Source organism: Neolamprologus brichardi, chromosome 3, assembly GCF_056152115.1.
Source record: "Neolamprologus brichardi isolate AB-2024 chromosome 3, ASM5615211v1, whole genome shotgun sequence".
NCBI classification, from domain to species: domain Eukaryota; kingdom Metazoa; phylum Chordata; class Actinopteri; order Cichliformes; family Cichlidae; genus Neolamprologus; species Neolamprologus brichardi.
In genome coordinates, this window is record NC_142106.1 from 12,972,459 (window position 1) to 12,987,890 (window position 15,432).

The 15,432-nt window shown below is 40.7% G+C and overlaps 1 protein-coding gene and 1 long non-coding RNA gene across 2 annotated transcripts; one reads left to right on the forward strand and one right to left on the reverse strand.

Annotated features, from left to right (window-relative positions):
• Positions 1–209: 209 nt before the first annotated feature.
• On the reverse strand, positions 210–5,786 carry LOC148103541 (uncharacterized). Its single transcript, XR_015718602.1, has 2 exons — positions 5,687–5,786; positions 210–709 (listed from the first exon to the last, which is right to left on the reverse strand). It is a non-coding gene; the product is annotated as an uncharacterized LOC148103541 (long non-coding RNA).
• Positions 5,090–13,422, forward strand: LOC102779248 (programmed cell death 1 ligand 1-like). Its single transcript, XM_035916390.2, has 3 exons — positions 5,090–5,333; positions 6,470–6,805; positions 12,800–13,422. Exons 1-3 carry the CDS (start codon positions 5,276–5,278, stop codon positions 13,165–13,167), a joined length of 762 nt encoding a protein of 253 aa, XP_035772283.2. The 5' UTR covers positions 5,090–5,275; the 3' UTR covers positions 13,168–13,422.
• The last annotated feature ends 2,010 nt before the right edge of the window (positions 13,423–15,432 follow it).

Below are 15,432 nucleotides of genomic sequence, written 5' to 3' on the forward strand. Positions count from 1 at the left end.
TATAAATAACTTGGTCATAAAAAGGTGTCGGTGTAACTGGCTCAACCAGGACTTTGCATGAGGACTCAGAAAGCTGCGTTCATGGTCGTACCTCAGTATTTACAGAGTCAGTGACCAATCTAGGACTGGCTCTATGTTCCCATCAGGAAAAGAAAACAACGTTTTTCCATCAGACATCTTTGTGAAACCCACAGAAGCACACGAGAAGATCAAGTGAGACCAAAGTTTATTGAACCTGCAGAGAAACCAGATCACTGCTGTGGAGACGACAGCACACTTAGAAATAACATAAATAACAGCAAAGTTACTGAAGACACGAAAACATGGATTACATCTACATTTTAGTTACATACCATTTATTACCGTTTATGTATAAATGATGTCTTGGTCATGCTTTTATTCTGAAAGGCCTGGTAAAAAATTTTTTTTATTTTTTTAATATAAAAACTAAAAAACTAGTGTAAGAAAGTTTTTTCCAGCTTCTTTATAAAAGAAATAATAATAACTTTCCATTTGAACTTGGTTGTGTGGTTGTGTGAGGTTTCCTTCATGAGGAGAACAAACAGAATATAAACCAGTGTGTTTACAGTGAATGTGTCAGGTCTGAGCTGCTGTGTGGACCAGTTAGAGAGCAGCAGCTGGATCCCAGTGGTTGGACTGGTGGACGACTTCAGTGAGGAGTCGATGACATTTGGCTCTGGTAGAAACTCTGCACACACAAACACACAGGAGGAGAATAGAAGCACAAAGCAGAGCCTCTCTGTTCTCTTTATATGTCAGTGAATGCATCACAGTTACAATAATGTAACTTTCAGTGTTTTATTATTTAACTTAATGAACTTTTGACATATTTTCTGCTGGAGCAGAAGGGTGAGTTTATTAAACTCCACCGAAACAATTTCATTGAGTTTAATAAACTATCATCTTGTCTTTCTTTTTAGTTAGCACAGACCTTAAACACTTTAAGCTGTAAGCTAATGATAGTTATATAAGAGCAGATGCTGCTGGTGCAATAAGCTGTACCTTTTACGTTCAGTGGATGATGATCTGATTAGTCGACTAATCGCAAAAATAATCGGTGACTAGTCGACTATCAAAATAATCGCTTGTGGCAGAGTGTGAACTCTAGAAGGAAAGCACTTAGATGTAGAGAAAGTGCTTGTAGGAATGTGTATGTAGTGAAGGTGGCATGTAGTATAAAGCACTTTGAGTGCTCTATAGAAAAATGCTATATAAACAGCAGTATATATAGGAAACTGTGACATTTTGGTATCCTTATTGTGTATTCTTGCCCTGAGACAACTAACCAATTTTAGATTGGGGAGTAGGGCTGTGCGATATGACAATATATATCACCGCTTAACAGAAAACACAGTCCAACATCAGAAGACAGAAGACAGAAACACAAAGGTGGAACTAGGACATATAGTGTATATAGGACATCAGTGCAAAGAGCACATTTATATTTATTATGTGCACAGAACTACAATGGGATCATTTATGGACCATGACTGTTGTCAGAGTGAAGTTTAGAGGAGATTCTGAGTTTAGCAAACCTCCTTATGGCTTAAAAAAATAAGTATAAGTAAGATTTCCTTTGAACACTACACTATGAACACTGTGTGTATCCAATTAAAACTGACTAAATTATTCTGGTTATAAAGTAAATAAGTTGTAATTGTGGCATCTCATAAATAAGCACAGTAACAACATGATATGATGGATTTTTTTGTCCCCTTAGGGAAATTTGTTGTGGACTCAAGTACTGCCACAAATGCTGCCGTCACAGAGTCAATAAACATTAAAGAAATAAATAGATGCTTTTAAAAAAATAAAATTGTTTATTTATAATTACAAACATACTAGTTAGTATATACTCATATTACAAATAACTTTTATTCAAAAGCTTGATTCCTGTTGGAAAAAATACATTTTTAAAGCATTCAGATGCATTTTGGGAATCTGTTTCTGTCAGAAGGAAAGAGCTCGTTCTCAGGGTGACGGAGATGTGACTGGTCTGACAGAACTGTTTGTGCCTGTGTGATTACAGACCAATCCTAAATGGACTGGAGGGAGAGGTCTCGAGTCCTCCCAATTGCACGAAACGTGGCAGCTTAAATTTTGCCTGCAAAGAGAGATCACCATACCATTTATTTATTTAAAGCTGATCTTACTTATCATTTTGCTGACAAATTGTACAATTAAAACTCCAGCTATATATATCCAGCAATATCTATATCCAAGAGTAGGATGGTAGGATGTCTATCTCAGCTACCACAGTGCAAGGGTGGGCCAGTGCCATCCTCTATGGGTTAGGGTCCATCTAATGCACCGCTCACAGTGCAATAGGTACACCCTTTTGCACACCCTATACAGCGAAAATAACAGGTTTTACGGTTTACAGTACAAAATGTCATATGTACTTGTACACATATACAGTTGTGGTCAAAAGTGTACATACACTTGTAAAGAATATAATATAATGGCTCTACCGAGCGTCCCGTTATTTCTAAAACTCTGATTTTTCCCTGATAGAGTGATTGGAACAAATACTACTTTGTCACAAAAAACATTCATGAAGTTTGGTTCTTTAATGACTTTATTATGGGTCAACAGAAAAAAGTGATCACATCTGCTGGGTCAGAAATATACATACAGCAACATGAATTAGCAATTTTGGTGACTTAGAAAGTTGTCAGTGAACTGAGCTTCATAGCATGGCCTCTTAACTGCTTGTGAGTGATTATGAGTGACGACAGCTGGTGACTTCTCTCAGGCCAGTTAAATAGGGCTCATTGGATACAAACGCCCACAAACGCCACAATGGGAAAGTCAAAGGAGCTCAGCATGGATCTGAAAAAGCGAATTATTGACTTGAACAAGTCAGGAAAGTCACTTGGGGCCATTTCAAAGCAGCTGCATGTCCCAAGAGCAACAGTGCAAACAATTGTTTGTAAGTATAAAGTGCATGGCACTGTTTCGTCACTGCCAAGATCAGGAAGAAAACGCAAGCTATCACCTGCTGCTGAGAGAAAATTGGTCAGGAGGGTGAAGAGTCAACCAAGAATCACCAAAAAGCAGATCTGCCAAGAATTTGAAGCTGCTGGAACACAGGTGTCATTGTCCACAGTCAAACGTGTTTTGCATCTCCATGGACTGAGAGGCTGCCGTGCAAGAAGGAAGCCCCTGCTCCAAAAGCGGCACCTTAAGGCTCGACTGAAGTTTGCTGCTGATCACATGGACAAAGATAAGACCTTCTGGAGGAAAGTTCTGTGGTCAGACGAAACAAAAATCGAGCTTTTTGGCCACAATGCCCAGCAATATGTTTGGAGGAGAAAAGGTGAGGCCTTTGACCCCAAGAACACCATGCCTACAATCAAGCATGGTGGTGGGAGTATTATGCTGTGGGGCTGTTTTGCTGCCAATGGAACTGGTGCTTTACAGAGAGTAAATGGGATAATGAAGAAGGAGGATTACCTTCACATTCTTCAACATAACCTAAAATCATCAGCACACAGGTTGGGTCTTGGGCGCAGTTGGGTGTTCCAACAGGACAATGACCCCAAACACACATCAAAAGTGGTAAAGAAATGGCTAAATCAGGCTAGAATAAAGGTTTTAGAATGGCCTTCCCAAAGTCCTGACTTAAACCCCATTGAAAACATGTGGACAATGCTGAAGAAACAAGTCCATGTCAGAAAGCCATCAAATTTAACTGAACTGCACCAATTCTGTCAAGAGGAGTGGTCAAAGATTCAACCAGAAGCTTGTGGATGGCTACCAAAAGCGCCTAATTGCAGTGGAAATGGCTAAGGGACATGTAACCAAATATTAGCACTGCTGTATGTATATTTCTGACCCAGCAGATGTGATCACTTTTTTCTGTTGACCCATAATAAAGTCATTAAAGAACCAAACTTCATGAATGTTTTTTGTGACAAAGTAGTATTTGTTCCAATCACTCTATCAGGGAAAAATCAGAGTTTTAGAAATAACGGGACGCTCGGTAGAGCCATTATATTATATTCTTTACAAGTGTATGTACACTTTTGACCACAACTGTATGTATGTATGTGTATATTATATATATATATATATATAATCTCTGTAATATTCTAAATATTTATTATTGAGCTACTTCTATATATTGGAGCTTTTTCTTTTCTTTTCTAACTTTGTAATATATTGTATTATTGAATTTAGTTCAGCCTGTTACCATTGCTGTTTTTGATCAACTGTAACCACATAATTTCCTCAGGCCTTAATAAAGTATTCTGATTTTCCATTACAAATGAGTACCACCTAATGTAAATGGGTTTGTTGTAGAAATTTTGCCATGCTTCCCGTGACGAACACCATGACAAAGGTGGACGCTGAGGCGTCAATATACTTGTGTGTGCAATATGTTTACCAAAAAAAAGTTAAAAGTCACTAGTGCTTGTGACTTTCAACTGTCAGCCCTACTCTGTCCTCTCCAAAACTCTCAAATAACAGCCAGTTATCATGATATTACTGAAAGAAAAAAATTCATAAAAAAGAACTTTGAAATTTTGAAGTGTTGATGAACTAAAAATCACGAATGTGGGATACTGTTTGTCTATGACTTTGAAAGGCCAGTGAATGCTCCCGACGCAGGGGAAACAAATTCTGCCGGGGATACCTAGTTTGGCACAAAATAATAAGATTACTTGGTCTGTAGCACATCTACTTGCAATTTAAATACAGTAATCATACAGTATCCATTTCACAGTTAACACAAAAGGGTATTTATATTCTATCGAATCTGAACCATGGTATATTCAGCATATTTGTTTCAGTTCCAGTAAATGTTTTCATTTAAATAACATGTTTCCGTGAGATAAATGTGTTATATCAAGGTTTTAGCATAATTTATATTTTTTAAGTTGGCTAAAGTAAGAATCAGCCAGTTGCACTTTGACAATTTTAAGTCATTTCTGAAGATAACTGTCGTAATAATAGCAGAATATTCTCTGCCATACTGCACTGCCTAGTGGGCTTGGCTTGTTAGCCTAGTACCACTGCGTCATGTGACAGTCCTGTCACATGACGCAGTGGTACATGTGCACAAAAGCAGCGGCACTTACAGTACCCTTCCATGAAACCGCAGCAGTGCATACAGGAGAGAAGTAGCAACAGTGTCGATCTCATTAAACTCGTATTGATCGATATTGATACAAACGTTGGTGCCCATAATATCGATATCTGGATCGACCCGAACACCACTAGTAGCTGCAGGAGCCGGTGAGATCACAAGATGCGTCTAGAATGGACGTCACGTCTCTGTTTCTTGATTCTTCACTTCGTGTTTGCAGGTGAGACCTAACTATTCCGCTGCTCTTGTATTGAACTGCCGTTACTGTCGTTGTAGATACACGCACACAAGATTGTGATTTTGTTTTTGTTTTTTTAAATCTCACCTTATTAAACCCTCACATACTATCACGTTGAATGAACTGAACCTCTTGCACCGAATCCCTCGGTGTAGACCTATTCTCCTGACAGAGGATTGTCACGGTCAGTAGAGCAGCCCGCAGTTAAAAAAAAAAAAAAAGGAAACCGTACAACCTGCCCTACACCGGGACGCGCACAAAGGTGTGGAAACGACACCCACTAGAGCGTAGAGCAGCCATTTTATAGCCTTTTGTAGCCAGCCCGTTGTACTTACCACGGCATGCAGAGGCTCTAAACACCTGCTACTTTGTGCCTGATCCCACTCGGCAGCAAACATTAAGACGTTGAAAGCTGCTGACAGACTCCTTTTTCTCAACGACATGAGTTAAAAAATATTTTCCAAAGTTAAGCCCGCGTTGCCTTCGGGTACTCCTTGTTTAAGCTTCTAGCAAAGCTGTTTTCTACCGTCCACGAACGATAACACAAACGTTAATAACCCAAACGAAGCGACGTTTTAAAGCCACGCAGGCTCCCAACTGTAGTAGTAGTGTAGTGTGTAGTGTAGCTGCACACAGCCCCGCCTTTGGAACGGAGGCGTGCACGCGGACGCCCCGGCAAGACAAGCAGCCGGGCGAGCGCGCTCACGCTGCGTTAAACACTCAGAAGGAAATGGATTTATGAATAAATCAGAGGAGATTGTCAGTCTTAAACCCGCCCCCAGCACGGGTTATCTTGGCTGCATACAACGTGTGACCTCACTGGAAAAGTCGCATGGAAACGATGGTTTCTGTAAAGTTTACCACACAAAGACAGTGCAGGTTTTTGTCCCTGTCCTGCACAGTGTGAACTCAGGTCCACAGGCAGCCTGTGCAGGCTATTCATTAGTATGGAGTTCAGTGGGATTCTGTGGTGCTTTAACAGTTTTAAACTAGTCTATTGTCACGTTTGTGTGATTCAACCAGCATATACCAGAGACCAGTTATCTCTATTTCTCACTCTGATTGGCTGCTGTAGAAGTTACTGCTTCCTCTCTGCTCTGTGTTGTTTTCTCTTTCAGACCAGGAAACCATCTCAGCTCAGTCTGGGCAGAACGTCACTCTGACATGTCAAGCTCCAAACAACAACATCCCAGTTGTGGAGTGGAAAAGAGCTGATCTGGCAGAATATGTAATTTCATATCGGGATGAGCAGTCTGATCCAGAAGAGCAGCATCAATCTTTTAAGAACCGGGTGGATCTGCAGGACAGAAAGATGAAGGATGGAGACGTGTCTTTGATTCTGAGGGATGTGAAGGTTAATGACACTGGAACATACGAGTGTCGTGTTGTACAGAAATCAGGAGAATCAATGGGGCTTCTCTGCAACATCACACTGAGTGTTGTTGTTCCTCCAGGTGAGTGAGTAGAGTTGAGTGTGTGTGTGATCAGAGGTGAAGCTGCTTCCTGGTTGTTGATGTTTGTTTCTAAAGATGTTGTTGATGAGACTTTGTAGAAAGCAGCTGGTCTAAGTGATGTGATCAGTGTAGGAGCCATATGAGTTGTTCCTTTTTGGACTAAGTGGGTTGGTTTAAATGGACTCACTGTATTGGTGCACGGGTGTGGGGCGTGTCTCATGGGTGTGGTATATAATAAATGTGGTTGCACTCACTTGTTCACAGCACCTGATGTTGATGAGCAGGAAGGTAGGGTGAGCATGAGGCAGAACTTTCTGTTGACCGCAACTTGATCGCAGCTTGAATTATTTTGATGTATTTTAACTGTAATTTGATGGTTTTTGTATTTGTGCACTAATTTGATGCCATGGACCAAGTTGTAATTTGGCATAGTAGTTAGTGCAGTTATTGGTGAGTTGCAGTTATTTGTTTGTGGTCTGTGCATTTGTTTAATAAGTTAATCCCAGGCACTGATTTGGATATTGGACAGTTGCATGTGGAATAAAAGGAGCAAATGGTACAGAAGTGTATTTTATGTGTTCATGTTTAGCCTGCCGCGGCCATAGGTTGGAGGAGCCGCAACAACTTGTCAACAGAAAAGTTTGTAGGTTTTATTGGATTGTTTATATATAGATGAGTTTTATAGTTTGCTGTTGCCTTTGTCCACCCAGCTTTTAGATTAAGCCTTTGGCTACACAAAACAGATTTCTTTCAGGAGTCTTGTTCCCCTGTTAGGTTTCAGCAGTACAGCTGCGCTAGGCGTTGTACTGATTTATTTTCTAGTTATTGTGCATCAGGCGGCTGAAGCCATTGGCTTGGGAGTACCGCCGCAGTTTGTGTTTAAGACAGTTTGTCTTCCTCACAGCTGACGGTATGGAGGTACATAAATACCCACCGCTAGTATGTACGGAAGACTAGGTTAAGTTAGTTAGGTTTAATAGGCAGATAGTGGGGGATATTGCTCCTGTTAACTGTGTGTGTCCAAGGTTTATTGAAGGGAATGTCACCAAGTTTATGTCTTGGAATGAGGCTGTGTGGCATAGGTGCAGTTTAGCGTTTGGATTTTGTAATATTTTGAAGAAAAATGGAGACACACCAATTAATACAATGTGGTGATGTGGATGGAAAGAAAAGACAGCCGAAACCGACTGCTAAGGCTTTGGAGAATCAGATTGAAAGGCTGCAAACAGAACGTCACACTAAGATGAATAAAATTAAAAATGTCATAAAGGTTATTAAAGAATTAAAGCAATCTGAAGATAATGTTTCCATTGTTCAGGCTCACTTGGAGAGTTTGTCTGCGTTGCTTAATGAGGCAACTCATCTGCATGAAACCTTGCTTCCTCAAGAAGAGCAAGAAAAACAAACTGCTTGGTTTATAAGTGTGCGAGCACATAATACTGAGTTTATGGAAGAGATAAAGAAATGGCTTCATGATGCAAAGGGAAACCCTCAGAGTAAAAATCAGGTGTCTGAGCTTGATTTGCCACATTTAAATCCACCTGGTGTTGATTCCTCTGATGTATTACCTGCTGGAAAGGGTTCTGGTGCTTCTAGGCACACCGGGAATGTTGGTAAAGGTGCTGTGATAGATGATGTTAATCCAAGTGATAGCATCTCTAATGCTGGAAACGGAAGTTGTAGGAAAAGCAAATCATCACTCAGTAGCTCCATGGTTTCATCTGCCTTGTCAGCACGCATAATGGCAGAGGCTGACGTGGCTGCCCTTCTTGTTCGACAGAGGTTGTTGAAAGAAAAGCATGCTTTGGAAGAACAAGAAATACAGCTTAAGAAAAGAAAGGAGCTGCTTGACTTAGAAACTGAAATAGCAGCCTCAGCAGCAAAGGTGAATGTTTTAAAAGCTTCTGAAATGTCCCGAGTCTCAAGTGCTGTTAATGGTAAATCTGATGGAATGAATTCGTATTTAGATCGAGAGCAGGGGAGTTTAGGGGTTTTAAATCCTAATGCTCCGACGTTCAAACCTGTGTTACCAGAGCGACCATATCAGGGTGTTGATGCAAGTGATCATCAAGCGCAGGTTTTGGATGTAAGGCCCAAGGTTAAAAATATTTCTCAGCCTAAGGTCGTTTCGTTGGAACAGTCAGAGACGAAGCCACAAGTATTTCCAGGTGCAGTTTCAACTACTCGGATGATGTCGCAGTCTCACGCACAATCAAAACATCTTACACACACAGCGCAAGGTAGTGAGGGTCATGATCATCTAGTCACAGTTTTGAAGAAACAAAATGAAATTACAACTTTATTGGCTGAGCAGCAGTCTCTGTTTTTGCTACCAAGGCGTGACATTCAGTTATTTGATGGCGATCCTTTGCAATATCAAACATTTATGAGAGCTTTTGAGCACATGGTGGAGAGTCAAGCTCACAGTGCTAAGGATTGTTTATATTTCCTCGAGCAATACACTACAGGCCATCCAAGAGAAATGGTCAGAAGCTGTCAGTATATGCCTGCTGAGCATGGATATGCTAAAGCTAAATCTTTGCTCCAGGAGAACTTTGGCAATTCGCTGAAAATTGCTGCTGCCTACATTGAAAGGGTCAGTAAATGGCCTCCTATAAAATCTGATGATGTGAAGGCTTTGCAGGAATATGGGTTTTTATTAAGGTAATGTTGTAACGCAATGGGAGACGTTGAATCCTTGCATGAGTTGGATGTCTCTGCTAATATGCAAACAGTTATAAAAAAGCTGCCTTATAAGCTCAGGGATAAGTGGAGGAATGTTGTCTGCGATTTGCAGGAGAGGTTTCAACGTAAAGTGGTTTTTTGCGATGTTGTTGAGTTTGTCGAGAGGCAAGTTAAGATCGCAAGTGACCCATTGTTTGGAGATATACAGGATCCCCCAACAGCCATCAGAAAAGAGGCGAGGAATGATAAGTCTCAGTTTTACCCTAAGGCTAAGCGGAGTAGTTTTGCTACTACAGTGGCCAAGGTGGAAGGGAAGATTGAGCCAGTGTTGAGGCGAGAGAGTGGTTCAGTTGTGACCAAGGTTTGCTTGTTTTGCGGAGCAGGGCATATGTTGGATTTGTGTCCTTCATTTGAAAGAAAGTTGCACTCTGAAAGATTATCTTTTTTGAAAGAGAATGGTGTGTGTTTTGGTTGTCTGCGCATTGGGCACAGAAGCAAGGACTGTAGGAAACGTCTCTTGTGTAAAGTCTGTAAACAGAAACACCCCACACTCTTACATATCCACTCCAAGCAGAGGGAAAGTGTTTCAGTGCAAACTATAGGAGGGGGAGAACCTCCAGATGAAGGTCCTAAATGTGCGGTGCAAAGCAGTGGTGTTACTGGGGCCGGTGAGCAAAATAGTGCTCTATCCGTAATACCAGTTAGAGTGAAGTCCAAGAAAGGTAATCAGTCACTGATAACCTATGCTTTTCTAGATCCTGGGAGCTCAGCTTCATTTTGTACTGAAGGGCTCATGAATAGGCTGAATCTTTCAGGAAGGAAAACTGGCATTCTTTTGCGGACAATGGGTCAGGAGAAAATGGTCAGTAGTTATGTGGTTTCAGATTTGGAAGTAGCTGGTTTGGATTTAGATCACTACTGTGACTTGCCTGACTTATTTACTCAGAAAAGCATGCCTGTTCTTCGATGTAATATTCCCCGACAGGAAGATCTCGATAGATGGCCACACTTGCGCCATATTAAGATACTGGAGATCAATTCCGGGGTAGACCTGTTGATCGGGACCAATGTGCCCAAGGCTTTAGAGCCATGGGAGGTTGTTAGAAGTCAGGATGGAGGTCCCTATGCAGTAAAAACTATGCTGGGTTGGACGGTGAATGGTCCTCTCAGAGAGGATTGTAAGACTGACATTTTTGATGTGAGTGTCAATAGGATTTCCGTGGCAAGATTGGATGAGCTGTGGGAACGTCAAATGAAGGCTGATTTTCCAGAATGTGTTCAAGATGAGCAGTTTGCTTTGTCTAGAGAAGATCAGCAGTTTATGAAGTCAGTGATGGACTCTGTTAAGTTGGTTGATGGTCATTACACCATTGGTTTACCTTTTAGGTGCAATCAGGTAAAAGAACTTAACGAGGCAGAGAATGCAGTTCTTTGCTTTTGTCAAAGGAGGATTTTGGCTAAATGCATTGTGTGTCGCAGACTTCATGCAGCACCAGGATATCAGATGATGGCAGACCTTCCACAAGATCGCATCTCTCCAGATGAACCTCCATTTTCTCGGGTTGGAGTAGATTGTTTCGGACCTTTTCAAGTTAAGCGTGGAAGGTGTGAAGTAAAGAGATATGGAATTATCTTTACATGCCTGGCAGTGAGAGCTGTGCATTTAGAGGTGTTGTCATCTTTGAGCACAGACTCTTTTATCTATGCGCTTCGTCGATTTATATCAAGGCGGGGTCAGGTATTGGAGATACGATCGGATAATGGTACAAACTTTGTGGGTGGTGAACGTGAGTTGAAAGAGGCAGTGGAAGGATGGAATCAGGCACAGATTCATGAGATGCTGCTGCAAAAGGGCATAAAGTGGATTTTTAATCCTCCTGCTGGTTCCCATCATGGCGGTGTTTGGGAACGTCTCATGAGGTCTGTCAGGAAGGTGTTAAATTCCATTTTGAAAGTGCAGAATTTGGACGAAGAAGGCCTTTGTACAGTTCTTTGTGAGGCAGAGGCTATTGTGAACAGTAGACCAATAACCAAAGCCTCTACTGATCCTAATGATTTGGAGGCCTTGACTCCTAACCATCTGTTGCTGCTTAAGACCAAGCCATTGATACCACCAGGAGTGTTTCAGAAGGGGGACGTGTATGGACGACGTCGATGGAGGCAAGTACAGTACATGTCTGACCTGTTCTGGAAGCGCTGGGTTAAGGAGTACCTGCCCCAGCTTCAAGAGCGTCAGAAGTGGCAGAGAATCGGACGGAACTTCATTCCTGGGGATGTGGTAATCGTTGTCGATGATTCTGCGCCTCGTAACTCTTGGGTGACTGGAAGGATTGTGGAAGCAATTCCTGACGGTAAAGGACTTGTACGTCAGGTTCGTGTTAAAACAAAGACTGGTTGTTTGGACAGGCCGATCACTAAAGTGTGTCTTCTACAGGAAGCAGAAGAGTCATAAAGATTGACTTTTTCAAATGTCTATTTGTATTAATGTGTATTTCATTATTTTGAATTAAAAATTGTATCTTTGAATGTTTAATAAAGGATTGATCATGTTTCTCAATATGTCTCCTACATGGTGAGTATGATGTAATTATTGCTCTAAAATAATTAGGGGCCGGTATGTAGGAGCCATATGAGTTGTTCCTTTTTGGACTAAGTGGGTTGGTTTAAATGGACTCACTGTATTGGTGCACGGGTGTGGGGCGTGTCTCATGGGTGTGGTATATAATAAATGTGGTTGCACTCACTTGTTCACCGCACCTGATGTTGATGAGCAGGAAGGTAGGGTGAGCATGAGGCAGAACTTTCTGTTGACCGCAACTTGATCGCAGCTTGAATTATTTTGATGTATTTTAACTGTAATTTGATGGTTTTTGTATTTGTGCACTAATTTGATGCCATGGACCAAGTTGTAATTTGGCATAGTAGTTAGTGCAGTTATTGGTGAGTTGCAGTTATTTGTTTGTGGTCTGTGCATTTGTTTAATAAGTTAATCCCAGGCACTGATTTGTATATTGGACAGTTGCATGTGGAATAAAAGGAGCAAATGGTACAGAAGTGTATTTTATGTGTTCATTGTTGCGCGTCATCTGTGTCCTCATGTTTAGCCTGCCGCGGCCATAGGTTGGAGGAGCCGCAACAATCAGAGTGCAGTAGATAATGTCTGACAGCAGTTTGAAGAGGAAATGGAAATAAAACTGTTTTCAATTTGTGTTCAAGCTCATTGATATGTGTCTCTGTAGCTCTTCATACTGATTGGCTGTTGAAGAGGTAAATCTTTAACCTCTCTGTTCTGTGTTTTTCATCTTTCAGGCCAGAAAACCATCTCAGCTAAGCCTGGACAGAAGAACATCACTCTGCCATGCCAAGTTCCAAACAACAACACCAACGTTGTAAAGTGGTGCAGAGCTGACCTGGAGCCAGAATATGTCCTTGTGTACCGGGGTGGACACTTTGATTCAGCCAACCAGCATCCATCTTTTAAGAACCGGGTGGATCTGCAGGACAGACAGATGAAGGATGGAGACGTGTCTTTGATTCTGAGGGATGTGACGATTAATGACGCTGGAACATACGAGTGTCGGGTCTTCAAGATGGGAGCAAACCGCAAGAAGAGAGCTTATCAGGGTGGTGACCTCATCAGCATCATCCACCTTCATGTTGATCCTCCAGGTGAGTGAGTAGAGTTGAGTGTGTGTGTGATCAGAGGTGAAGCTGCTTCCTGGTTGTTGATGTTTGTTTCTAAAGATGTTGTTGATGAGACTTTGTAGAAAGCAGCTGGTCTGAGTGATGTGATCAGAGTGCAGTAGATAATGTCTGACAGCAGTTTGAAGAGGAAATGGATTCTGTTCTGTTCTTCACTCATCACCTACCTGACAGCTGAAACCTCACACCTGTTTCTCACCTGCAGGTCAGCCTGGAGGACACACAGAGGATGGATCTGTTGGACTGAAAGTTGGTCTTCCAGTTGTTATTTTCCTTCTTCTTGCTGGTGGCGCCTTTGTTGGTTATTTGATCTACAGAAAATATAAACAACGTAGCCAGGACTCATATTGCTCCACCACTGAACCACAGATTGAAATGTCTGAGAGATTTCAGAGTTCTGAATCTCCTGCTAATGAACACAATGACAGAAATGACCCGGAAGAAAACAGCTGTCACCAACACTCCACAAGGATTCCTGATGCCACTCTGACACTTGAGAATGAACTACTTCATCCTCCTCCTCAGGAAACAGCAGGACTGCTTCCAGAGAGAAACATCAGAGTGCAGTAGATAATGTCTGACAGCAGTTTGAAGAGGAAATGGATTCTGTTCTGTTCTTCACTCATCACCTACCTGACAGCTGACACCTCACACCTGTGTCTGACCTGCAGGTCAGACAGGAGGACGGATGGAGGGAAGGAGGATGGAGGGAAGGAGGATGGATCTGTTGGACTAAAAGTTGGTCTTCCAGTTGCTTTTGTTGGTGTCGTGATCTACAGAAAATGTAAACAACAGAAGCAGGGTTGTTTCCAGCCTCCAGCTGAACAGCAGCATGTTTGTAATGTTTCTGGGTTTTTTTTTTTCCGGATGATCTGAGTCTACGTACACAGGTACACGGGTATTTTTGAAAACTCAGATTTTTCTTTTTTCTAAATCCCGTCCACACATGCGTTTTTTTTAAAAATGTCTCCGTTCACATGCGAACGCCAAAAACAAAGTCAAATGCTGTCAAGAACATGCCACATCCTAGCCACGTAGAAATGTTGGCCAATCAGAAGTCTTGAAGCCTGGGAGCGAAAGAGTAAGCTGTAAGGTTTTATGCAAAGTTTTTGTGTTTTTTCTGGTAATTTTGTGTTACTTTTCAAGTGTCTTCATCATTTCAAATGTTAATAACCAAAGACAGTATTTTGGCTGGTGTAGACTTACAACTTAGGAATGAACAAATGCATAAATTTAATTAAACAAAAATGAAATTTATTCAAAACTGACGTTGGTAGCAGGATTTTGGTTGTGAGAGCAACACTGAGCATTCATGGTACAGTTTAGAATATCCTGAAATTAAATTTTAGAACATCTAACATTTTGTATTAAGCATCTTTGTAAAATTAGACTAAATATTCATCACAAATATGTATATTTTTTGTGCTTAAAGAAAATATTTAGTGGTTTTCATGGAAGTGAGACAGGAGCAGACTGAAATGTCACATGTGCCTTCACAAATTTCTTCAAGTTTTATTTTAATTTTTTTGGTGCGAAGCATCAATAAACAGTCCAGCAGATATTTTCAGGTTTTATGTTTAAACACATTATTATTATTATTATTATTATTATTATTATTATTATTATTGTTATTGTTGTTATATAAAAATGATCCAAAGAACAAGTTGTGCCTTTAGCTCCTCACTGACTACTCAACAATCTGAACTGTAAGCCTTCATATTTATTTAAAAAGAGAAAGTTGTTACTTTTGCTTGTTATATCAAACTACCTCCTGCTTCACTTTAAACAGATAAAACATATATTTATATTACAAAAGCGTCTGACATTTATTATATATAGCTTTAAGCACTGCATGCATTTAACTTTATTAGAGCACACTGTATTTAATATATTTATTTTGACTGCGGACTTCATTAGTGATGAGGAGTAGGATTTATTTTTTTAATAATATTGTATAAATGTATTTCATTTATAATGCAATTGACTTCGATTCATACAATTGTTATGCTCCTGTTTCAGGGGGTTTGTGGTTCTAATGTTTCTACTGTAAAGATAAAGTGCCTTTTGATATGACTGTTGTTGTTTCCTGAATAAAACTGAAGCTGGAATCAAAGTGATCCACGTTTTGTTTGTTTGTTTTGTTTTTCTTGCAGTTTTCAGACAATTTTACTACAAATATTATTTTACCAATAAATATTAAGAATACATAATGAATCCCATAAACCGTGACAGAGTTCATA

Bases quoted from the DNA above. Each gene is read 5' to 3' on its own strand.
- LOC102779248 (XM_035916390.2), top strand. From the start codon at position 5,276: ATGCGTCTAGAATGGACGTCACGTCTCTGTTTCTTGATTCTTCACTTC. The intron at 5,334-6,469 runs GTGAGACCTAAC...TTTCTCTTTCAG, and splicing joins TCTTCACTTCGTGTTTGCAG to ACCAGGAAACCATCTCAGCT. The intron at 6,806-12,799 runs GTGAGTGAGTAG...TTCATCTTTCAG, and splicing joins GAGTGTTGTTGTTCCTCCAG to GCCAGAAAACCATCTCAGCT.